Below are 25,377 nucleotides of genomic sequence, written 5' to 3' on the forward strand. Positions count from 1 at the left end.
AAATAATCTTAATCAGGAAAAATTACTAATGATGTTCAATAAAAAATGTTTTTAATTTTTTCAAAAAGATTCGAATTAGCTAGTTGTTCTCTTTTTTTTGGTTGAAATTTGAATTTTAAAGAGTCGAAATTGAAGATGAACTATGTTTCAAAATTTAATTTTCATTTTTTCCTCCGTTTTATCCTTTTTTAAACCGTTCAATTAAGAGTTTTTTTTCCATTATTTAATTTCTACAAACAACCTTCCGTAAAAGGAAAAAAAATTGTACAACGGAATGACGGACAGAAATACCCATTTTTGTTTATATATATATAGATTTATTTATTAAAGGTAAATCGAGTATTGGCTATTTCTGGCAAGTTCTTTAAGTGTGTATCAAACTGGTAGCCTTTCGCATTAATCAGTACCCAAGAAGTAGCTCTTGGTTTCAAACAGGTTGGTGACCCCTGCACTAGCACCTGTTTAATAATACCACCTTGACATTTGAGAACAAAAAAATGTCACAAAGCGACATAGTAAAGAATCTTATTATTATCTTCGACACAAATCTCTTGTTTGAGTCACACATTAATAGTGTTACTGAAAAGGTTAACTGCCGTAATTTAAAAAAAATCTGTCCCATTTTGTCCATTACCGATGCTGAGATCATTGTTCATCCGTTCGTTACGTCTCGCCTTGTTTACTGTAACATATTAATTTTGGGTCTCTTACAAGCAAAGCAAGTTCTTTTGTAGCGGATTAAACATGAGAAATGCAAACGCACTAAAAAAAACTGCAATACGGGCTATGAAAATATTGCTGATCATTATCTAGTGGAGGACAAAATGAAAAAGATCTTAAATGCCACCCAGATAAATATCAATTAGCAATATAAAACAGCATATAAAAGGTAATGGTATGTAAATTTCATGTGGGTTACATACGCAACTGGGCTTTACTACCGTCATTTTTATTAATTATTTATCACAGTGAGTCTCCTTTATAACAGCCACAAATAAACACTGTTTTTTTGGCCTAGTTTTCATCTGCTTTAATGGGCTACAGGATATAAATAAAAAAAACTGCCTTGTTAGCGCTGATCAACGTGTTTTCATAGGCTTTTTTTTTTTTCATATTCCAATGAAAAGCCAAGCACTGAAAAAAAAAAGACATGGTGCATCAAAATGTTCTATTTTGCCTTTAAAACCCTTTCATTTTCCATAACTTTGAAAAAGACAGAGAAATATACAGTGTGTATACAGTACATACTGTAGATAACCTATACATTCTCATTGGATTAACTGCAAGATCGTTTAGCGCCTAAATAAAGTGGATTATAGTCTGTTTCTGTGCGTTATCATGTAACCACTCTGACGATTAAAGGGTGTTGCAGAGTCATCATATTCATTAATGTCAGAACGATTCAAATGATGACATAGATAACTCACCAGCAAAGCCCAAAGGACAGATGCACTCATAGTCTGCAACCAAGTCAATACATGTGGAATTATTGGCGCAGTACCCATGAACACATTCATCATGATTGATTTCGCAGTTCGACCCTCCGAACCCTGTAAAGAAGAGAAGGGAGTTGCGGGGAGAATGGAGGGATTTGAGGGAATCTCATCAAATCTGTTCTGTAAATGTCAGTAAACAGCATGCTTGAAAAGAAGCCAATTAGAATCAAATCACAGCAAAGTGCTTGGGAATATTTTCTTCATATAGTTTGAAAAATTGATCCGGTACTGTGCAAAAGCTTTTGGTCGAGCATACTTTGTAGGGATGTGTATTGTTTAAATTTGAACAGATACTGGAGCCAAGTCTGTACTTTGCTTGTTTTGTAATACGGGTGTTGAGAATTCTGGTGTTCGTGAATGCACCTCATTCAATGTGATAGTGATTGGTGCATATTAGGAATTTTAGTTGCTCTTGTGGAAAAAAGGCAAAATATGTGTACCTTGGGAATGTTGAGACGTTAAGGTTGACAATAAAGCTTAAAGGGGAACATTATCACAATTTCTGAATGGTTAAAACCGATAAAAATCAGTTCCCAGTGGCTTATCTTATTTTTCGAAATTTTTTCTCAAAATTTTACCAATCACGCAATATCCCGAAAAACGGCTATAAAGTTCCTGATTCACACCATCGCTATATCCCCCCGTCTATTGTCCTGTGACATCACTGCGTGAAGCCACCAGAAACAAACATGGCGTATAGCACAGAAAGGTATAGCATAGTAGCTCGGATTCAGACTCGGATTTCAGCGCCGTAAGAGATTCAACAGATTACGCATGTATTGAAACGGATGGTTGGAGTGTGGAGGCAGGTACCGAAAATGAAATCAAAGAAGAAACAGAAGCTTTTGAGCCATATAACGACCGACAGCGGCACGGGAGGAAGCGTGGACGAATTTGGCGATCGCCTTCTAACCAACGATTGGTATGTGTTTGTTTGGCATTAAATGTGGGTGGAGGGAAAGGCTGGATACAAATATAGCTACAAATGAGGTATAATGATGCAATATGTACATACAGCTAGCCTAAATAGCATCTTAGCATCAATTAGCTTGCAGTCATGCCGTGACCAAATATGTCTGATTAGCACTCCACGTAAGTCAATAACATCAAATCAACGAAATCACAAAGGTGATTTCGATGACTTTATCGTTAGAAATGCATCTGCTTTGAGTGTCGCAGGATATCCACACATTCTTGCCATCTCTGTCGTAGCATAGCTGTCGTCCATAAAGTGTGCGGAACAAACGAGGGACTTTCGCATCTTTTGGCCACTGTTGCAACTTGAATCCGTCTCTGTTCGTGTTGTTACATCCTCCGACAACACACCGACGAGGCATGATGTCTCCAAGGTACGTAAACAGTCGAAAAAACGGAAAATAACAGAGCTGATTTGACTTGGTGTGTGTAATGTGTTTGAGAAAATGGCGGGTCGCTTCACGTTGTGACGTCACGGGTGAAAGGTCATTGCTCCGACAGGCGAACAATAGAGAGGCGTTTAAATCGCCAAATTCACCCTCTTAGAGTTCAGAAATCGGTTAAAAAAACATATGTTTTTTTGCTGCAACATTATTGACGCTTACATAGGTCTGGTGATAATGTTCCCCTTTAAAAAGTGCATCAGACTTGTGTGCCTCTGTCAAGATGCTACAGTACTAAAAGACGTTATGTGCGGAATACCGCCTTCAAGCACTTGTTGCATGTGGCTAAGTCTGTGTTTATTTAGCACCTAAAAGAACCACTAATGCATTTCCCCCCGGTCTGGGTACTACAGTCTATGTAGACACCAGTGCCACTATGAAAGATCATTTTGGTCGAGTTTTTATTTTTTGGTCTCTAGTCTTTTGACATAGTAGAACAGTTAGTAGGTGTTAGCAACAACGTCCACTAGTACCTAACCAGGGGGCCTGCAACCCCAGTGGCTCCCTGGAGCTTTTTCGAAAATGTATGAAAATAGAAAAAGAAAGGGGAAAAATTATTTTTTGTTTCAATATGGTTTCTTTAAAAGGACAAGTATGACACAAATCTTCCTAATTGTTACAAATCCTACTGATGAGAATATTCAGCAAGCACCGTTTTGTCCTACTAATTTCAGCGATTCTTAAACTCACAATAGTTTGTTTACATGTACAACTTTCTCCGATGCTGCCACAGAAAGACGTGTTATATGCCACTCCCTTGTCTCATTTTGTGCACCAAACATTGTATGCTGTGCGTGAATGCACAAAAGTGAGCTATCTTGATTTTATTGATTTGCTGGAGTGCTTATCAGGCATTTTTGGTAAATCCATGACTGCGAACTAATCGATGTTTAACATGCTATTGTGGAGAGGCGGAGCCGGCAAACGAGCAGCGGGGCAGGACACGCTGGAGCCCGACCCAAGGTGGCGGTGAGGAGGCGGAGAATGCGGCCGAGCGGAGAGGCAGGGCGTGCCGGGAGCGACACCGCAGTCAAGTGCAGGTGCGTGGATCGCACACCGGTACACAATTAACATTTCTCCTCACGCTGTATAAAAGGGGAGAAGGAGGAGAGATCGGGGCAGAAGGAGGAGGAGAGCCCGCAGCAGCGACCGAGGAGCGAAAGCAAAGAGCAGACAAGGACGATGGCGGCTGAAAAGCGGACCGTGAGCGAGCAGTGGAGAGGAGCAGCTGAAAAGCGATCAGACCTGAAGACTGAAGTTTTATTGCAAAATAAACAAGAGTCAAACCTGCTCAAAAGCAATGTACTTCCTGGGTGGTCCTTTGAACCCGCACGACGACTGCAAGAGTCGTTCACAGCTATATAGGCTGGCTGTATGTACATATCGAATCGATATGCCTCGTTTGTAGGTATATTTGATCTCGTTTAATTTAATTGACTTATGTCCTCTGTCTATTTAATGTCTCATGACATTATCTGTATGTAATATTGGCTACTTTTCTGATAATTGTTTGTGTGCCATGTTGTTCCAGACCACAGCAAACGTTACCCGGCTTGCAACAATTGTAATAAATCCATTAGAAGACAGCCTGCCGTTTTCTTGAACACAAACATCTATTCCTTTAGCCGTTTTAAGCCAGTCATTTCCAGGCGTTATCTCACCCTCTGAGAAGCCTCCAATTTAGTAATGTTTTCCAATGTTGTAAAAATGTGTAGAATAAATATTACATTTCAACATTTCTGTTAACAAAGATTTGTGTCAGCCTGCGACACATCGTCATTTTGATAGTAGGCCAATAAAGACACTTATATAATGTGTTGCCTTTGTTATAACACTTATATAAAGAAGGCTTTTAACTTTTTGCGGCTCCAGACAGATTTTTGTGTTTGTATTTTTGGTTAAATATGGCTCCTTCAACGTTATGGGTTGCTGACCCCTGACCTTACAAGTACTAGCAAACCTACAGTAAATAAAACACTCTGGCAAGCCTCAAGGGAGAGTGGAATATAATGAAATATGTGGTGCTGTAAAACAGTTAAATTTTTTAATCAGATGAAAATTAATCACATTTGTATTTTGATTAATTGCAATTAATTGGAGTAAACTACTTGTACTTAAAAAAACACGCCAATATTTTGACAAAAGTACAATTTTATAGTTAGAATGTCATACAGGAATATTTCTAAGTGTTTTAATTGAATGCACATCCTTTTATTTTCTCAAAGTTTGCTAACAGCTTTATCTAAAGTCCCATTTTGGTTTATTTTGAAGTGAAATCTTTCAGCAAGAACACTATCTCTAATTAGGGTGATATTTGCTTATTTTATCTCTGATAAGATAATTATTCTCACTAAGCAGATTTTATGTTAGAGTGTTTTTCTCATTTTAAGGGTTTTGGTCCTAAATGATCTCAGTAAAATATTACAGGTTGTAGCTGAGATGTTTTGACCTATATTGAGTAAAACATGCTTGAAACTAGAATATCAACTGTTGCAAAACTGTGACAACAACACCCACAAGTATAAAAGTACTTTTTTAAAGTAATAATTTATTTCTTTATGTCAAGATATTGCCACTAGCATTTACTTAATTTAAGAATATTTTTCAACATATTCAGCAAAAATGTCTCTTTTTTTTTTCTACCAAGAAAAGTGCAATTGTTATTAGTGAGAATATACTTATTTTAAGGTATTTTCGATTCATTGAGGTTAGCTAATTTTACTTGTTTTGGAAAGTCTTGACAAGCCAAATTTTCTTGTTCTATTGGCAGATAATTTTGCTTAGTTCAAGTAAAATACCCCTCATTTTTATATATTTTTTTCTTGTTTTTGAAGACTGACTTTTTGCAGTGTATATTTAAGAAATCATTGAGGGACACTGGCTCAAAACACTCAAAAGCAGTGAGACGTGTTTCCACTAAGGCTGGGAATGTCTGAGTCTCCTCGATCATATTTGCACTGACATATGCTTTGACTTGATCACTGACTGTATAAGAACCTGCACCGCCTTTAAGGTAACCATCCGTGGTTAGAGGAAAGAAGCATGTGCCTTCAATGTAAATTGCGTCACTAATCTGTGGTTATACATGATTAATTTAATAACGTTTTGTGATTATTCGTTTTAATTATGTTGAGTTTTGGCATTGGAAAATGTGTGTGATTCCACAAGATAAGGAGGACTACAGACAGCTTGCAGGTACGGTGATGATTTAATCCAATACGCAGGGCAAAAATACAAATAGCGTATCGCTGGAAAACTCACATGAAGCTTGAGGCTACCTTAGCATAGCATCGCATCAAATAGAACAGGCATAAACTTAGAGCGTAGCATGAAACCAAACAAACAGTCGTGCGTAACGAACAATGGACCAGTGTCGAGTGAACAGCGAGTCTGGCATAAAACTGGTGTGAGATTAGTGATGGCAGCAGGTGGAGACACTAATCAACAAACAGAGACCGGTGTGTGAGCTAAAGCGTTCCTAGCAGCGAGAATGTAAACAAAGTATGACAAGGAGCACTAGAAAACAGAGCTAAACACAAAACCTAGGAGAAGAACAACAAAACATGACCTAGAGCAGGGGTGTCAAACTCAAATACAGAGTGGGCCAAATTTTAAAACTGAACAAAGCCGCGGCCCAAGGTTGAACAAATTAACCTTTTAATAGAGACCCAAACAAGTTTTGCATTGATGATTAAACAAGCAAGGCTTATATAGCTTTATAGTCACATACAAAATCGAGTTTCAAATTATAATAATGAGTCAAAAATATCAATGGCATATCAAATAAAATGTAAATAAAAATTGGGGGAGCGGGTTTGGTGGTAGCGGGGGTGTATATTGTAGAGTCCCGGAAGAGTTAGTGCTGCAAGGGTTTCTGGGTATTTCTTCAGTTGAGTTTATGTTGTGCTACGGTGCGGATGTTCTCCCGAAATGTGTTTGTCATTCTTATTTGGTGTGGCTTCACAGTGTGGCGCATATTTGTAAAAGTGTTTACACGGCCACCCTCAGTGTGACCCTTATGGCTGTTGATCAAGTATGCAATGCATTCACTTGTCTGTGTTAAAGCAGCATATATTATGTGACTGGACCGGCACGAAAAAGCGGACGTGACGACAGGCTGTAGAGGACGCTAAAGGCAGAGCCTTCAAGACACGCCCCAAATATTGTTGTCCGGGTGGAAATCGGGAGAAATTCGGAAGAATGGTTGCCCCGGGAGATTTTCGGGAGGGGCACTGAACTTTGGGAGTCTCCCGGGAAAATTGTGAGGGTTGGCAAGTATGAGTATCAGCGGTGAATGCAGTGTTACAGAGGCATCGCCGCTGTATAATACCGGCGGGCCAGCTCTAATCTTAATTTGATATTACTTTAAGGGCCAAATTAAATTACACGGCGGGCCAAATTTGGCCCGCGGTCCAGAGTTTGACACCCATGACCTAGAGGGACATATCATGACAAGTTAAGCATGAACTTTGTCGTCCCTAGAAATAAGCAATAACTATTTAAAATTGCAATAGCCCATAGTGTGGTTTTAAGTTGCAATTGATTTTACAGTCAAGTATAGAAGACAACATCAATTTTGGGGCAGGGGTGCACAGCCATACAGTATATTGTGCAAACAAGCCAAAATACGATCAGGGTTCCATTTCATTTAGATTTCAGAAACACAAGTATCGTCAATTTCACATTGTTGTGCAACTGACTCCCTTCTTTTAATTTAAGTTACTTTTTGCATAATTTTTACTACCTCAAAACCAGTCTTAGCAAAGAGAAATTTTACTGCAGGCTATTGAACATGTAACAAAAAATGCTGTGTAAGTATTCATGCCACATTACTCTGGAGTGATTTTTTTTATTGCTATGTTCTCCTGATTTATTAAAAAAAAAAAACAGTACAGAGGTGGGTAGAGTACCCAAAAAGAGTACGGTTACTTTAGAAAAATATGTTTCAAGTAAAAGTAAAAAGTTGTCATTTTTTAAACATTTATATTTTATTTGTTATTAGTAGTCATCAATTAATTACTTTAAGTAACAGTAAATACTGTGTAAAAAAACCAAAACAATATCAATTATTGAGTAACTTGTTAGTGACTTGATTTATTCAGTAGTTATTTTTTAATGGTTCTTGTAGTTGGTGTGAGTGTGTGTGTGTGTGTGTGTGTGTGTGTGTGTGTGTGTGTGTGTGTGTGTGTGTGTGTGTGTGTGTGTGCATGTGTGTGCGTGTGCATAAAACATAAAAAAAAACCTATACAATTTACTGCAACATGTTTTCTCTGGTTTAAAGTACAATTGATGTGAACCAAAAAGTTCTATTTTGGTTTCATATGACCACATGACATTCTCCCAATCCTCTGCTGTATCATCCATGTATCCATTTTGGTATAAACTCAACTCGTCGTGTTTGGAGGAAGAAGAATACTGAGTTGCATCCTAAGAACACCATACCTACTGTGAAGCATGGGGGTGGAAACATCATGCTTTGGGGCTGTTTTTCTGCTAAGGGGACAGGACGATTGATCCGTGTTAAGGAAAGAATGAATGGGGCCATGTATCGTGAGATTTTGAGCCAAAACCTCCTTCCATCAGTGAGAGCTTTGAATGGTTGACCAAATACTTATTTTCCACCATAATTTACAAATAAATTATTTAAAATTCCTACAATGTGAATTCCTGGATTTTTTTTTCATTCTGTCTCTCACAGTTGAAGTGTACCTATGATGAAAATTACAGACCTCTGTCATCATTTTAAGTGGGAGAACTTACACAATCGGTGGTTGACTAAATACTTTTTTGCCCCACTGTACTTTTAAAACACAGACCTTTCCCAGCTTCCTGTTTGTGTACGCTGTGCTTGTTTAATTGGTGAAATGGAATTAAACGTCACTACTGCTTAGGTTGGATTGGCGAAACAGAGTCATGTGACAGTGCCTGCCAGAAGCAGGGTCGCTGACATAAGATTACATCTGTGCAAGCCTTAATCGATGATTATAAATAATTGTGATATAAATAAATGTAACGATCGGAATGAAACTCAATATAACGGAGTAAAAGTTGTGTTTGTTCTTCTCAAAAGTTAAAAGTTAAAGTTCAAGTACCACTTATAGTCACACACACTAGATGTGGTGAAATTACCCTCCGCGTTTGACCCATCCCCTTGATCCACCCCCTGGGAGGTGAGGGAGCAGTGAGCAGCAGCGGTGGCCCCGCTCGGGAATCATTTTGGTGATTTAACCCCCAATTCCAACCCTTAAAGCTGAGGGCCAAGCAGGGAGGTAATGGGTATTATTTTTATAGTCCTCGGTATGACTCGGCCGGGGTTTGAACCCACGACCTCTAATCGCAAGGCCACTTAAAAGCAAAAAGTAAAACGTATGTGTGGAGAGGCGGAGCCGACGGGCCGACGGCGGGGCAGGACATGCTTTGGCCCTGCTCAAGATGGCGGCCAGGAGGCGGAGAATGCAGCGGAACGAAGAGGCGGGACCTGCCGGGAGCGACGCTGCAGCAATCGAGATCAGGTGCGTGGCTCACACACCGGCTCACAATTTGCCTATCTCTTCACAGTGTTTAAAAGGGGAGAAGGAGGAAAGATCCAGAGAGAGGAGTGGAGTGTCCGCAACACTGCAGGAGCAACGATCAGAGAGCAAGCTACAGTTGTGATCAAAATTATTCAACCCCCACACAATTTTGGTGTTTTAGCAAGTTGGACATTTATTCCGTATTTTGTTTATAGTCATATCAAATAAAGATGTGTCAAATAGACAAATGCAACTTAAATTGTAACACTGTATTTTACAAAATACTAAAAAATGATTTTTTTCTTAATATATCATTGACAAAATGATTCAACCCCCTAGTTACATGCATCTTTAGTACTTAGTAGAACACCCTTTGGCAGTAATGACATCCTTCAAAGGTGATACATAACCGGACACAAGCTTCTTGCAACCATCTACAGGTATTTTAGTCCATTCCTCTTGCGCAAAGGCCTCCAGTTCCTTCATATTCTTGGGCTTGCTTGCTGCAACTGCCTTCTTCAAGTCCCACCACAGCTTTTCTATAGGATTTAGGTCTAGCGACTGTGAAGGCCACTCCAGAGTCTTCCAGCCCTTCTTCTGCAACCACTATGATGTTGATTTGGAGGTATGCTTGGGATCGTTGTCCTGTTGGAAGGTCCAACGTCTCAAAAGCCTCAGCTTCGTCACTGACTTCATGACATTTGCAGCTAATATATCCTGCTGGGAAATAGAATTCATAATGCCTTGAACACGCTGGTGATTCCCGGTACCTGAGGCAGAGAAACAGCCCCAGAGCATGATTGACCCCCCACCATGCTTAACAGTAGGCAAGGTGTTCTTCTCTTTGTAAGCTTCATTTTTTCTCCTCCAGACATAACGTTGATTCATAGGCCCAAAGAGTTCCACTTTTGTCTCATCACTCCATAGAACAGTTTCCCAAAACCTTTGGGGTTTGTCCAGATGATTTTTGGCACACTGGAGTCTTATTTTCTTGTGCCTGGTAGTCAGAAGTGGGGTGCGCCTGGGACTTCTGGGATGGAGGCCTTCATCTCATAGTGCGCGCCTTATTGTCTGGGACGAAACCTACGTTCCCCCCTCTACAATGTCCTGTTGTAGTTCCTCAGCTGTTACCCGGGGGTTTTTCACCACTGTACGTTTCAAATACCGGACAGCATCCTCTTTCTACCACGCCCAGGTAGTTTTTCCACCGTGCCTTTAGCTTTAAACTTGCGAATTATGCTCCCCACTGTGTCTCTTGGAATGTGTAATGTCTTTGCTATTTTCTTATATCCATATCCTTTCTTATGAAGAGAAATTACCTCCTCTCTTGACTTCTTTGACCACTCCCTGGACTTCACCATGTTGCAAATACACCATTGACCATCTACAAGAAGCTGAGCGTCACAGTATTTTTCAATCAGTTTAATTGTTGCTCGCTATTGTTCTAATCACATCTACAGGTGTTGTCAACACCTGATTGAAAAGACCTTATTGAAATTATGTTCTTAAGAGTTATGATCTTCAAGGGGTTGAATAACTTTGTCGATGAGATATTAAGAGAAAAGACACTAATTGGTATGTTACAAAATATAATGTTGTAATTCAAGTTGCATTCGTCTTTTTAATGCATCTTTATTTGATATGACTGTAAACAAAATACGGAATAAATGTCGAACTTGCTAAAACACCAAAATTGTGTGGGGGTTGAATAATTTTGATCACAACTGTAAAGAGCGACAGAGACCAGCACAGACGAAGGCGACAAAACGGCAGCTGAGGACCTAAAAGAGCGACCGACTAACACTGCAGCCTTTATTTGAAAAAATAAAGAGTCAAACCTGTGCGAAGCAATGTCGTTCCTGAATGGTCCACGCAACCCACATGATGACGGCTTAAGACAGTCACAGTATGTTACATTAAAACTACTCTGACAAGTAAAATGTATCCAAAAAGTTACTGAAGTGAATGTAACAAACTAAATGTAGTCCATTATTACCCACCTCTGATACATGCATTTTCTATTGAATGTATGACACAAATATGCATTTTTACCAGAATTGAATGTGACTACTTGATTATTCCTTCTGAACATTTCCAAACTGAATCGTAAATGGCGTGGCATGAAATAAGCGCAGCCAATTTTTGACATTTTGTCCCCCCAGAAATATATTGGAGTGCATGGTCACGCTACAAAATGACTATCATTAGCACTGTCACACACAGCAGCTACAGGAGGCCCGTGACTAATTCTGCGCCATCAGCACCATCGAAGCAGGTCAAATACTCATCATTTAATCATTTCTCAAACTGACCATGGAACCAATTTCCACCTCTCTTCGAGTCATAAAATTTGACAATTATCCCGACTTCATTAAAAACGCATAACAGGCCTAACCTGCAATCGAGGTGTAATCAGAGCTAGGACTCCAAGGTAAGACAACATCTGAACCATTAGGAAAATACCTATATTTATTTGAGCTATCCGTAATGATGCAAGTGACTATTTTGAAATGAATGAGTGGACATGATGCAAACGATTTTTATGAAATGTAAACATAACATTAGTTGACATTGCAGGTGCTTTATTGCCTAGCAGAACACCGCATGGCAAGGCAACATGTTACCAAAAATAATTGCCAATAACAGCAGCGATCAACATCATCATGCATTACAGTGCAAAACGCTATAAAGTTGTCCAATCATTGATGTTTGATTATCATCAAGTCTCTTTATTTGTTCTTACTCTACGGATAATCAGCACCATTACCAGTGCTCCTTGGTTCAGCCCAAATAGATTTTGTTAGACTTTAAGACAGGCCTGGGCAATTATTTTGACTCAGGGGCCAAATTTAGAGAAAAAATGTCTGTCTATTTTTAGGCATATTAATACAAAAACTCAAAATAATGTCTGATTGAATGCTAAAAACGTTATGACGGACCGCCTTAAAAACGGAATGAAGTTTTAAATTTTTTTACTGAATGAGAAACCAAGAATGTACATAGAAATTAAGAATGTGGGATTTACAGTATTAACTATGAACAATAAAACACTGAATATTGACAAAATATGAACATCACACCCCCATCTCGATCGACATATTTTATAATCAACAAAAATACAACAAATATAGCAAAATTTGAACGCGAAGGGTAAAAAAAAAAAACACCTACGAACTGATATATCTGATATATGTAGGTTTTGGAACTACTTTGTTGTAAAAATCTCCTACCGCCTCTTAAAGGCCTACTGAAACCCACTACTACCCACCACGCAGTCTGATAGTTTATATATCAATGATGAAATATTAACATTGCAACACATGCAAATACGGCCTTTTTAGTTTACTAAATTGCAATTTTAAATCTCCCGGGAGTTTCTTCTTGAAAACGTCGCATAATGATGAGGTGTACGCGTGACGTCACAGGCTGTTAGGAAATATGAGCGCTGCGCACACACACAGCTAAAAGTCGTCTGCTTTAACAGCATAATTAAACAGTATTTTGGAGATCTGTGTTGCTGAATCTTTTGCATTTTGTTCAATTAATTTTGGAGAAGTCAAATTAGAAAGATGGAGTTGGGAAGCTTTAGCCTTTAGCCACACAAACACACGGTGATTCCTGGTTTAAAATTCCCGGAGGTGAAACTTTACTATGGATCACAGCGAACATGGATCCCGACCGAATGTCAACCATCAGGTTTCCGTGAGAAAATTGTGGTAAAAAGTCACTTCTTACCGGAGATCAGCTGAGCTTGCCCTGTCCATAAAGCTGCCGTCGACTTCCCTGAGACACTGGCGTCAAGACACCCGTGGACACACACCTCCGACTATCAGGTACTATTAAACTCACTAAAACACTAGCAACACAATAGAAAGATAAGGGATTTCCCAGAATTATCCTGGTAAATGTGTCTAAAATCATCTGAATCCGTCCCAATGCAATCGCGTTTTTTTTTAACTTTTTTTTTTTTTTTCTAGTCCGTCGCTATCAATATCCTCAAACACAAATCTTTCATCCTCGCTCAAATTAATGGGAAAATTGTCGTTTTCTCGGTCCGAATAGCTCTTTTTGTTGGAGGCTCTCATTAAAAACAATGTGAATATGTGAGGAGCCATCAACATGTGACGTCATCGTCTGCGACTCCCGGTAAAGGCAGGGCTTTTCTGTTAGCACCAAAAGTTGCAAACTTTATCGTGGATGTTCTCTACTAAATCCTTTCAGCAAAAATATGGCAATATCGCAAAATGATCAAGTATGACACTTAGAATGGACCTGCTATCCCCGTTTAAATAAGAAAATCTCATTTCAGTAGGCCTTCAAAGTACCAGTGATTGTCACACACACACTAGGTGTGGCGGAATTATTCTCTGCATTTGACCATCACCCTTGATCACCCCCTGGGAGGTGAGGGGAGCAGTGATTAGCAGAGGTGGCCGCGCCCAGGAATACTTTTTGGTGATTTAACCCCCCAAATCCAACCCTTGATGGTGAGTGTCTTTGGTATGACTCGGCCGGGGTTTGAACTCCTGACCTATCGATCTCAGGGCAGACACTCTAACCACTAAGCCAGTGGTTCCCAAATTGGGGTACACATACCCCTGGGGGTACTTGAAGGTATGCCAAGGGGTACGTGAGATGTTTCAAAAATATTCTAAAAATAGCAAAAATTCTTTATAAATATATTTATTGAATAACACTTCAACAAAATATGAATGTAAGTTCATAAACTGGGAAAAGAAATGCAACAATGCAATATTCAGTGTTAACAGCTAGATTTTTTTTGTGGACATGTTCCATAAATATTGATGTTAAAGATTTCTTTTTTGTGAAGAAATGTTTAGAATTAAGTTTATGAATCCAGATGGATCTCTATTACAATCCCCAAAGAGGGCACTTTAAGTTGATGATTACTTCTAAGTGTAGAAATCTTTACTTATAATTGAATCAGTAGTTTTTTTTTCAACAAGTTTTTAGTTATTTTTATATATTTTTTTCCAAATAGCTCAAGAAAGACTACTACAAATGTGCAATATTTTGCACTTTTATACAATTCAATAAATCAGAAACTGATGATATAGTGCTGTATTTTACTTCTTTATCTCTTTTTTTCAACCAAAAATGCTTTGCTCTGATTAGGGGGGTACTTGAATTACAAAAATGTTCACAGGGGGTACATCACTGAAAAAAGGTTGAGAACCGTTGCACTAGGCCACTGAGTAGTCTGTCCCTGACACCCACATTTCAGGCTGTGGAAACGTGGAAACGCTCCTCACTCAAACTGATTGGTGCCTCGTCTTAGCTGCTGGGACTTAGATTACCATAGTAACTAATTAGATTACCATAATAACCAATTAAATTACCATGGTAATTGGTATTTATTGGTATTTATTACTTCGGTACTCTTGTCTTGTTCTGTATATTGTACGGTATTTTGTATTTCTACAGAGTTTTGTATATTGTACAGGATTGCTTGTTATTCATATTGGATAGTAGTATGTTTATTTCAATTGTTAGGTTTTCCTTTATTACCTCTTGTGTTATTTATTTTACCCCATATTTGTTCCCACAACCGCACCTTAAATTGGAGTCTTTAATCTCGTTCTATGCAAATATAATGACAATAAAGTATATTCTATTCTATTCTATATCACGCAAAAGTGCAGATTCCATCCATCCATCCATCCATTTTCTACCGCTTATTCCCTTTTGGGGTCCCGGGGGGCGCTGGCGCCTATCTCAGCTACAATCGGGCGGAAGGCGGGGTACACCCTGGACAAGTCGCCACCTCATCAGAGGGCCAACACAGATAGACAGACAACATTCACACTCACATTCACATACTAGGGCCAATTTAGTGTTGCCAATCAACCTATCCCCAGGTGCATGTCTTTGGAAGTGGGAGGAAGCCGGAGTACCCGGAGGGAACCCACGCATTCACGGGGAGAACATGCAAACTCCACACAGAAAGATCCCGAGTCTGGATTTGAACCCAGGACTGCAGGACCTTCGTATTGTGAGGCAGACGCACTAACCCCTCTGCCACTGTAGATTCCAACCATTGAAATACTTTGTATCGTTCAAGACTTACGGCCACTTAAAAATATCACTGCATACCATAATGGCAGCTACAGTTTGCATCTTAAAGATCAAAAAAAAATATTTGGGAATGTCCGGTGAGCCAGATTGAAAAGCTTTATGGGCCGCATGCAGCCCCCGGGCCTTAACTTGCCCAGGCCTGCTTTAGGAGGATGTGATGGAGGAAATATCGAAATCTCGGCACATTCCCCAATTGCATGTCTATGTTTTTTCATTAAAAAAATAGCTGCCTATATTTTGTGAATGTAAGGGATGGACTTTGTCCTTATCATTTTAAAGAATTGATATCATAAATATGAAATGGAAATCCTGCATTAATAACTTTCTGGGTTGATAATGTTGCGGAAATTAGCTTTGTGCAATATTGAATTTTCTCTACATTGTTGAAATAATAATAAAAAAAAGACTAACAGGCAGTTATTCTTTGAAAAAAAATATTAAATCATTCTGTATTATTATTTTCACTCCACTACATCACAATCCATTTTTTAATCATCTCCCATCAAACAATTGGGAATAGGCATCGCTGATTAAAATGAGAACATTAGATTGCAATGCAAGACTGTGATTAGGTGTATAAACATTGCACTTTTAAAGTTTTAAACACGTGTGAGCCATGGCTTTTCTTGACACAATACTGGCAGGCATATGTAGGATATGGCTTTTCAAAAGTAGCTGCTTAGCTGCTATTTTGGTAATAATTTTACCCACGCTTGTCATAGGAAAATAACCTGAACTTGTTTCGAAACTGAACTTATTACATTGAAACTGGGGCATCAATCAGTTGAATGCACTCGTAAAACTGGATGGGAAAAAAAGTCAAATCAAAGGAAGTCCATGTATTTTTAATTGTATTTTGACAGGTGGGATGCTCTATATCAGTGGTTCTCAACCTTTTTTCAGTGATGTACTCCCTGTGAACATTTTTTTTTAATTCAAGTACCCCCTAATCAGACCAAAGCATTGTTGGTTGAAAAAAAGAGATGAAGTAAAAAATACAGCTCTAAGTTAACAGTTTCTGATTTATTAAATTGTATAACAGTGCAAAATATTGCTCATTTGTAATGCTCTTTCTTGAAATATTTGGAAAAAAAGATATAAAAATAACTTAAAACTTGTTGAAAAATAAACAAGTGATTCAATTATAAATAAAGATTTCTACACATAGAAGTAATCATCAACTTAAAGTGCCCTCTTTGGGGATTGTAATAGAGATACATCTGGATTCATGAACTTAATTCTAAACATTTCTTTACAAAAAAAGACATTTTAAACATAAACTACATTTATGGAACATGTCCACAAAAAATCTAGCTGTCAACACTGAATATTGCATTGTTGCATTTCTTTTCACAGTTTATGAACTTACATTCATATTTTGTTGAAGTATTATTCAATAAATATATTTATAAAAGATTTTTGAAATGTTGCTATTTTTAGAATATTTAAAAAAAATCTCACGTACCCCCAGGGGTACGCGTACCCCTATTTGAGAACCACTGCTCTATATTGTGCATTATATGTGCAGAACCCAGGATGGACAGAAAAGACAGCCCATCCATCCATCCATCCATCCATCATCTTCCGCTTATCCGAGGTCGGGTCGCGGGGGCAGCAGCCTAAGCAGGGAAGCCCAGACTTCCCTATCTCCAGCCACTTCGTCTAGCTCTTCCCGGGGGATCCCGAGGCGTTCCCAGGCCAGCCGGGAGACATAGTCTTTCCAACGGTTCCTGGGTCTTCCCCGTGGCCTCCTACCAGCTGGACGTGCCCTAAACACATCCCTAGGGAGGCGTTCGGATGGCATCCTGACCAGATGCCCGAACCACCTCATCTGGCTCCTCTCGATGTGGAGGAGCAGCGGCTTTACGTTGAGCTCCTCCCGGATGGCAGAGCTTCTCACCCTATCTCTAAGGGAGAGCCCCGCCACCCGGCGGAGGAAACTCATTTCGGCCGCTTGTACCCGTGATCTTATCCTTTCGGTCATGACCCAAAGCTCATGACCATAGGTGAGGATGGGAACGTAGATCGACCGGTAAATTGAGAGCTTTGCCTTCCGGCTCAGCTCCTTCTTCACCACAACGGATCGATACAACGTCCGCATTACTGAAGACGCCGCACCGATCCGCCTGTCGTTCTCACGATCCACTCTTCCCCCACTCGTGAACAAGACTCCTAGGTACTTGAACTCCTCCACTTGGGGCAGGGTCTCCTCCCCAACCCGGAGATGGCACTCCACCCTTTTCCGGGCGAGAACCATGGACTCGGACTTGGAGGTGCTGATTCTCATTCCAGTCGCTTCACACTCGGCTGCGAACCGATCCAGTGAGAGCTGAAGATCCCGGCCAGATGAAGCCATCAGGACTACATCATCTGCAAAAAGCAGAGACCTAATCCCGTGGCCACCAAACCGGAACCCCTCAACGCCTTGACTGCGCCTAGAAATTCTGTCGATAAAAGTTATGAACAGAATCGGTGACAAAGGACAGCCTTGGCGGAGTCCAACCTTCACTGGAAACGTGTCCGACTTACTGCCAGCAATGCGGACCAAGCTCTGACACTGATCATACAGGGAGCGGACTGCCACAATAAGACATTCCGATACCCCATACTCTCTGAGCACTCCCCACAGGACTTCCCGAGGGACACGGTCGAATGCCTTCTCCAAGTCCACAAAGCACATGTAGACTGGTTGGGCAAACTCCCATGCACCCTCAAGAACCCTGCCGAGAGTATAGAGCTGGTCCACAGTTCCACGACCAGGACGAAAACCACACTGTTCCTCCTGAATCCGAGGTTCGACTATCCGGCGAAGCCTCCTCTCCAGTACACCTGAATAAACCTTACCGGGAAGGCTGAGGAGTGTGATCCCACGATAGTTGGAACACACCCTCCGGTCCCCCTTCTTAAAGAGAGGGACCACCACCCCGGTCTGCCAATCCAGAGGTACCGCCCCCGATGTCCACGCGATGCTGCAGAGTCTTGTCAACCAAGACAGCCCCACAGCATCCAGAGCCTTAAGGAACTCCGGGCGGATCTCATCCACCCCCGGGGCCTTGCCGCCGAGGAGCTTTTTAACTACCTCAGCGACCTCAGCCCCAGAAATAGGAGAGTCAACTACAGATTCCCCAGGCACCGCTTCCTCAAAGAAAGACGTGTTGGTGGGATTGAGGAGGTCTTCGAAGTATTCCCTCCACCGATCCACAACATCCGCAGTCGAAGTCAGCAGAACACCATCCGCACCATACACGGTGTTGATAGTGCACTGCTTCCCCTTCCTGAGGCGCCGTATGGTGGTCCAGAATCGCTTCGAAGCCGTCCGGAAGTCGTTTTCCATGGCTTCCCCGAACTCTTCCCATGTCCGAGTTTTTGCCTCCGCGACCGCTAAAGCTGCACACCGCTTGGCCCGTTGGTACCCGTCCACTGCCTCCGGAGTCCTATGAGCCAAAAGAACCCGATAGGACTCCTTCTTCAGCTTGACGGCATCCCTCACTGCTGGTGTCCACCAACGGGTTCTGGGATTACCGCCACGACAGGCACCAACAACCTTGCGGCCACAGCTCCAATCAGCCGCCTCGACAATAGAGGTTCGGAACATGGTCCACTCGGACTCAATGTCCCGCACCTCCCTCGTGACATGTTCAAAGTTCTCCCGGAGGTGTGAATTGAAACTCTCTCTGACAGGAGACTCTGCCAGACGTTCCCAGCAGACCCTCACAATGCGCTTGGGCCTGCCAGGTCTGTCCGGCATCCTCCCCCACCATCGCAGCCAACTCACCACCAGGTGGTGATCGGTAGAAAGCTCCGCCCCTCTCTTCACCCGAGTGTCCAAAACATAAGGCCGCAAATCCGATGACACAACTACAAAGTCGATCATGGAGCTGCGGCCTAGGGTGTCCTGGTGCCAAGTGCACATATGGACACCCTTATGTTTGAACATGGTGTTTGTTATCGACAAACTGTGACGAGCACAAAAGTCCAATAACAAAACACCACTCGGGTTTAGATCCGGGCGACCATTCTTCCCAATCACGCCTCTCCAGGTTTCACTGTCGTTGCCAACATGAGCGTTGAAGTCTCCCAGTAGGACAAGGGAATCACCCGGAGGAGCACTTTCCAGTACTCCCTCGAGTGTACCCAAAAAGGGTGGGTATTCTGAACTGCTGTTTGGTGCGTAAGCACAAACAACAGTCAGGACCCGTCCCCCCACCCGAAGGCGAAAGGAAGCTACCCTCTCGTCCACTGGGTTGAACTCAAACGTACAGGCTTTGAGCCGGGGGGAAACCAGAATTGCCACCCTAGCCCGTCGCCTCTCACTGCCGGCAACGCCAGAGTGGAAGAGGGTCCAGTCCCTCTCGAGAGAACTGGTTCCAGAGCCCTTGCTGTGCGTCGAGGTGAGTCCGACTATATCCAGCCGGAACTTCTCTACCTCGCGCACTAGCTCAGGCTCCTTCCCCCCCAGTGAGGTGACGTTCCACGTCCCAAGAGCTAGCTTCTGTAGCCGAGGATCGGACCGCCAAGTGCCCTGCCTTCGGCTGCCGCCCAGCTCACAATGCACCCGACCTCTATGGCCCCTCCTATGAGTGGTGGGCCCATTGGAGGGATGACCCACGTTGCCTCTTCGGGCTGTGCCCGGCCGGGCCCCATGGGAACAGGCCCGACCACCAGGCGCTCGCCATCGTGCCCCAACTCCGGGCCTGGCTCCAGAGCGGGGCCCCGGTGACCCACGTCCGGGCGAGGGAAATCTGGGTTCATTTCGTTGTAATTCCATTGAAGTCTTTGAGCTGCTCTTTGTCTGATCACTCACCTAGGACCTGTTTGTCTTGGGAGACCCTACCAGGGGGCATGAAAACCCCCAGACAACATAGCTCCTAGGATCATTGGGACACGCAAACTCCTCTACCACGGTAAGGTAGCAGCTCAGAGAGGAGACAGCCATATGGATAAAACAGTGATAAATGTATGTGTTCCCCCAAAAATTAACAATGCTTTTTAAAATATGAAACAAAAAAACTGACAATAAATTTGGCTCAAATATTCCAATTATTGTACTGACCCACATTTAGGACGATCCCGTCATAATCTGTTTCCTGTTGTCTTGTGCTCGTTTGGGTGATCGGTTGCACATGTGTCTTGCCTTGGCCTGGGTTTACTCCAATCGACTTTATCCTTCCTCTTGTGTCTAGTCCAGGTGTATTCAGTTGTCTAATTATTCTGTATATTTAGCTCTCTGTTTGCTGTCTTATCTTTGCCTGGTTGTCATCTGTCTTGTGCAGGATTTTGGACTAAACCTTTTGAGCAACGCTTCCACCTGGCTTTCTTGCATTTGGGGCCACCTCACCTTGCCAGCACATCCGGAACCGTGACACAGCCCTCTTTTTCAAGACGAAAATATGTTTTGAGTCATGTCCTTAATTTCAGTGAATAACAACTGCTCGATTGCAATGTATTTTAATATCCAATTGTTATTTCTTAGCTGCTCGACAATTGCTTCATGCTTCATTATCACTATTATCTAAAACCAGGAATCATAATTCCTCCTGTCTGGTTTGCTAACCTATACAAACTTTTGAACAGGTCTTCGTGTCACGGCTGTATCTTTCCAAGTCACAAATTTATGTAAGTGACAGGAAGAAAAGCTTTGACCCACTTTGGGAGGTTTGTGTTTGTACCACCTGTAGGTTTACATGTATAAATACAAGATGTACAATCTCTTTCAGACTGTTTTCTAGGGCTGAAAACACTGATTAATACTGAGGTCAATATTCTGGGCCTGATCTACTGAGATCCAAAATAGCAAGTGCTAAATAACGCATGCAAACTATAAAATGTGTACAATTTGTGGGTGATCTACTAAGACTGTGTGTACAATTGGTAAATGGTCTGTATTTTTTAATCCAATCCTTCCCGATAAGGTCTATTCAGGTGTAATGGAGAGGAGGCTACGCCGGGTAGTCGAACCACGGGTTCAGGAGGAACAGTGTGGTTTCATCAGGTCGTGGAACTGTGGACCAGCTTTACTCTTGGCAGGCTCCTTGAGGGTGCAGGGGAGTTTGCCCAACCAGTCTACATGTGCTTTGTGGACTTGGAGAAGGCATTTGACCGTGTCTCTTGGGAGGAGTGCTCAGAAAGTATGGGGTAACGGACTGATTGTGGCGGTCTGCTCCCAGTACGATCAGTGTCAGAGCTTGGTCCGCATTGCTGGCAGTAAGTCAGACTTGTTTCCAGTGAGGGTTGGACTCGGCCAAGGCTGCCCTTTGTCACCGATTCTGTTCATAACTTTTATGGACAGAATTTCTAGGCGCAGTCAAGGTGGTGAGGGGATCCGGTATTGTGGTTGCAGGATTAAGTCTCTGCTTTTTGCAGATGATGTGGTCCTAATGGCTTCATCTGGCCAGGATCTTCAGCTTTCACTGAATCGTTTAGCAGCAAAGTATTCCTCAATTTGTCTACCACTTTCGCTGGTTCACTCCTGGGTGCCTTTTGGTCATTCCCGGGGTCCCGGGGGCTCGTGCAGCTCGCTGCGGGACTTGAGGAACTCCATTCTGGGTATGATTTTTAACCAATTTTGGACTTTTTCTGACTTTTCCTCAATTTGTCCCCCACTTTCGCTGATTGGAGCGACTGGGATTAGAATCAGCACCTCCAAGTCCGAGTCCCTGGTTCTCGCCCAGAAAAGGGTGGAGTGCCATCTCTGGGTTAGGGAGGAGACCCTGCCCCAAGTGGAGGAATTCACTACAACGGAGTCTTGTTCACGAGTGAGGTAAGAGTGGATCGTGAGACTGACAGGTGGATCGGTGCGGCGTCTTCAGTAATGCGGATGCTGTATCGATCCGTTGTGGTGAAGAAGGAGCTGAGCCGGAAGGCAAAGCTCTCAATTTTCCCGGTTGATCTATGTTCCCATACTCACCTATGGTCATGAGCTTTGGATTATGACCAAAAAGACAAGATCACGGGTGCAAGCGGCCAAAATTAGTTTCTTCCGCAGCGTGGCGGGGCTCTCCCTTAGAGATAGGGTAAGAAGCTCTGTCATCTGGGAGGAGCACAGAGTTAAGCCGCTGCTCCTCCACATAGAAAGGAGCCAGATAAGGTGGTTCGGGCATCTGGTCAGGATGCCACCCGAACGCCTCCCTAGAGAGGTGTTTAGGGCACGTCTGACCAGTAGGAAACCACGGGGAAGACCCAGGACACATTGGATACAGTCTCCCGGCTGGCCTGGGAACGCCTTGGGATCCCCCCGGGAAGAGCTGGACGATGTGGCTGGGGAGACAAAAGTCTGGGCTTCCCTGCTTAGGCTGCTGCCCCTGTGACTCGACTTCGGATAAGTGATAAATTACAGTTGTCTGTTCGACATTGTCCCACTTGAAGCCAAACCACCGCCAGACGATGGACCCCCTGCGGTTTTTCTTGGGAATTACTTCTTCCTTCGTTTGTTACCAGATTCGCACTTTCTTTCTCTCGTATTGCCACTCGCACCACAGCTAATGTTCCTCATGCTACAACCTCTCTGCTCCACGAGGGCATATACATATGTGACGTGTGTAAGAAGGTGCGCTTGCTGTCTGTGAGGAGAGACAACAAAGAATGGGAAGAGCCTGTAGTGTAACGCCCGCAGCTAAAAGCAACTGCGTAAGAACGTATACTCGAAAATCACGATATAGTCATTTTCTATATCGCACAAAGACAAACCCGTGATATATCGAGTAAACCGATATATCGCCCAACCCAAGTTTCAGCTTTGATGGATCACACTGCGAGTGCCAAATGTCTATATTTGCATCTCTTCCTCCCGGTGGGTGGCTGTTCAGCTTACAGTATATTCTCCAAATTTATGAAAACAGACAAGCTAAATGGATTGCACTCTCTAATTCGCTCATTTATGTGATGACTGTTCAGCATCGAGGTGCCGGGTTCGATTCCTTCGAGGATGCGTTGACGTGAAGACAACAAAGGTAAGATCTTAAAAGATTTATTTAACAAAGAGGGAACTCTGAACAGAAATACTGGAGCTAATAAAAAGCAAACCAAAAACGCTAGTATGAGAACTAGGATATACAAAAAGAAAACTAGACTTGGCACGATGGCACAAAATGTAAAAACAAAAACAATTAGCATGAGAGCTAAGAAAAGGCAGGTGGCTTAGCATATGAGCTAGCGAGAATACACGTACCAAAAGAAGCAGTCGTCACTAGTTGCATGTGAGCACATTTATGGGCCCAGACTGAACAAAGAAAAGAGGAAGGCTTATATAGGGAGTAATCAAGGAGAACCAGGTGTGTGTAGAAAACGAGGAGCAGGTGAAATCAATGTGTAACCATGGTAACGGACTAAACCGGAAGTAAGTGGGTCGGAAAAGAATGAAACAAAGATGGAAAAATAAACATGTGAAGAGCCGAGTCACGGATCGCAACAATTTAAGAAACACAATACTCTGCATGCAAGCTTAGTAGATACGTTTTGGATGCGGAAGAAGTTTGTGCATGTTTTAGTACACACAAACATTGAGTAGATCAGGCCCATTATCTGTAGGTCTTTAAACAGTTTTGGAGAAATTCAGTTTGAATGCAAAACGTAAGAGTGAGTGGAAGTAATTCATGCCCTGAGATGAGGTGGCTTCTTCGAATCGATTCGGAATCGCACAACGTAAACAATTCGATTCGTATTCGAATCGATTTTTTCCCACACCCCTAGTAAACAGTGTGATTTATAACAATTAGAGAGGTTTGTGTCATGTTTGTCCTCCTACAGAAACCATATCTATACAAAAAATATATCTTTCCCCTCATATTTTTTCATTTTACATACATTTTTGTTAAAGCTCCAGAGAGCCACTAGGGCGGCGCTAAAGAACCGCATCTTGAGCCGCGGGTTGCCGACCCCCGGTCTAGTTGCACATCAGCTTACCCTCTGAGCAAAAGCAGTGATACAGGTCACTGCCATCCACGCACACACCATCGTTTTGGCACGGCTGTGACTCGCACTCGTTGATGTTTACTTCACACAAAGACCCTCCAAAACCTGAAACACATGACAACAAAAAAAACAAAAAGCAGGTTATTTGACTCTTCTCGCTTGGTTGCATTTCACTGCCAATCCAGAACAACCATTGTTTTTGTTTAATTTTTAAAAGCAGGTATCGATTGCAATAGATTGGCCTGCACACACATGCAGGCAGCCAGGCGTGCGACTCCAGCTCACTGCATTATTTGCTCATGTTAAATAAGTAGAAGTCATTTATCGCATTAAACAAGGCCTATCTCATGATTGCATGATCAAAGTCAATCTATGCAGAAAGGGAAGCACATGAAATAAATGATATGCTTTGATGCACAAGTGTAAACACACAAAGATACAAGCACACGCACGCACACACGCACACACACACACACACACACACACACACACACACACACACACACACACACACACACACACACACACACACACACACACACACACACACACACACACACGCACGCACACACACAGAGCCGAATAAAGAGAAGTACCATGCCAATGTTTGAAGGGCTGTACGTGGGTACCCTTGGCTGATGTAGATCCTCTAGCTCAGGGGTCCCCAAACTTTTTGACAAAGGGGCCGCATTGGGTAAAAAAAAAATTGGCCGGGGTGTGTGTGTGTGTATATGTGCATATATATATATATATATATATATATATATGCGATGAGGTCACGACTTGTCCAGAGTGTACTCCGCCTTCCGCCCGATTGTAGCTGAGATAGGCACCAGCGACCCCCGTGACCCCAAAGGGAATACGCGGTAGAAATGGATGGATGGATGGATGGATGAATATATATATATATATATATATATATATATATATATATATATGTGTGTG

At 42.2% G+C, this 25,377-nt stretch overlaps 1 protein-coding gene across 2 annotated transcripts in view; it reads right to left on the reverse strand.

The window, feature by feature from the left end:
• eys (eyes shut homolog) overlaps positions 1-25,377 on the reverse strand; it is a 722,499-nt gene that overhangs the window by 497,126 nt on the left and 199,996 nt on the right. For both annotated transcript variants that reach the window (XM_061910381.1, XM_061910382.1), the window contains exons 14-15: positions 24,424-24,537; positions 1,428-1,550 (exon numbers count right to left, since the gene is read on the reverse strand). In XM_061910381.1, the coding sequence (XP_061766365.1) occupies positions 1,428-1,550; positions 24,424-24,537 (237 nt within the window). The remainder of the gene's footprint in view (positions 1-1,427; positions 1,551-24,423; positions 24,538-25,377) is intronic.

Source organism: Nerophis ophidion, linkage group LG09, assembly GCF_033978795.1.
Source record: "Nerophis ophidion isolate RoL-2023_Sa linkage group LG09, RoL_Noph_v1.0, whole genome shotgun sequence".
In the NCBI taxonomy this organism is placed as follows: domain Eukaryota; kingdom Metazoa; phylum Chordata; class Actinopteri; order Syngnathiformes; family Syngnathidae; genus Nerophis; species Nerophis ophidion.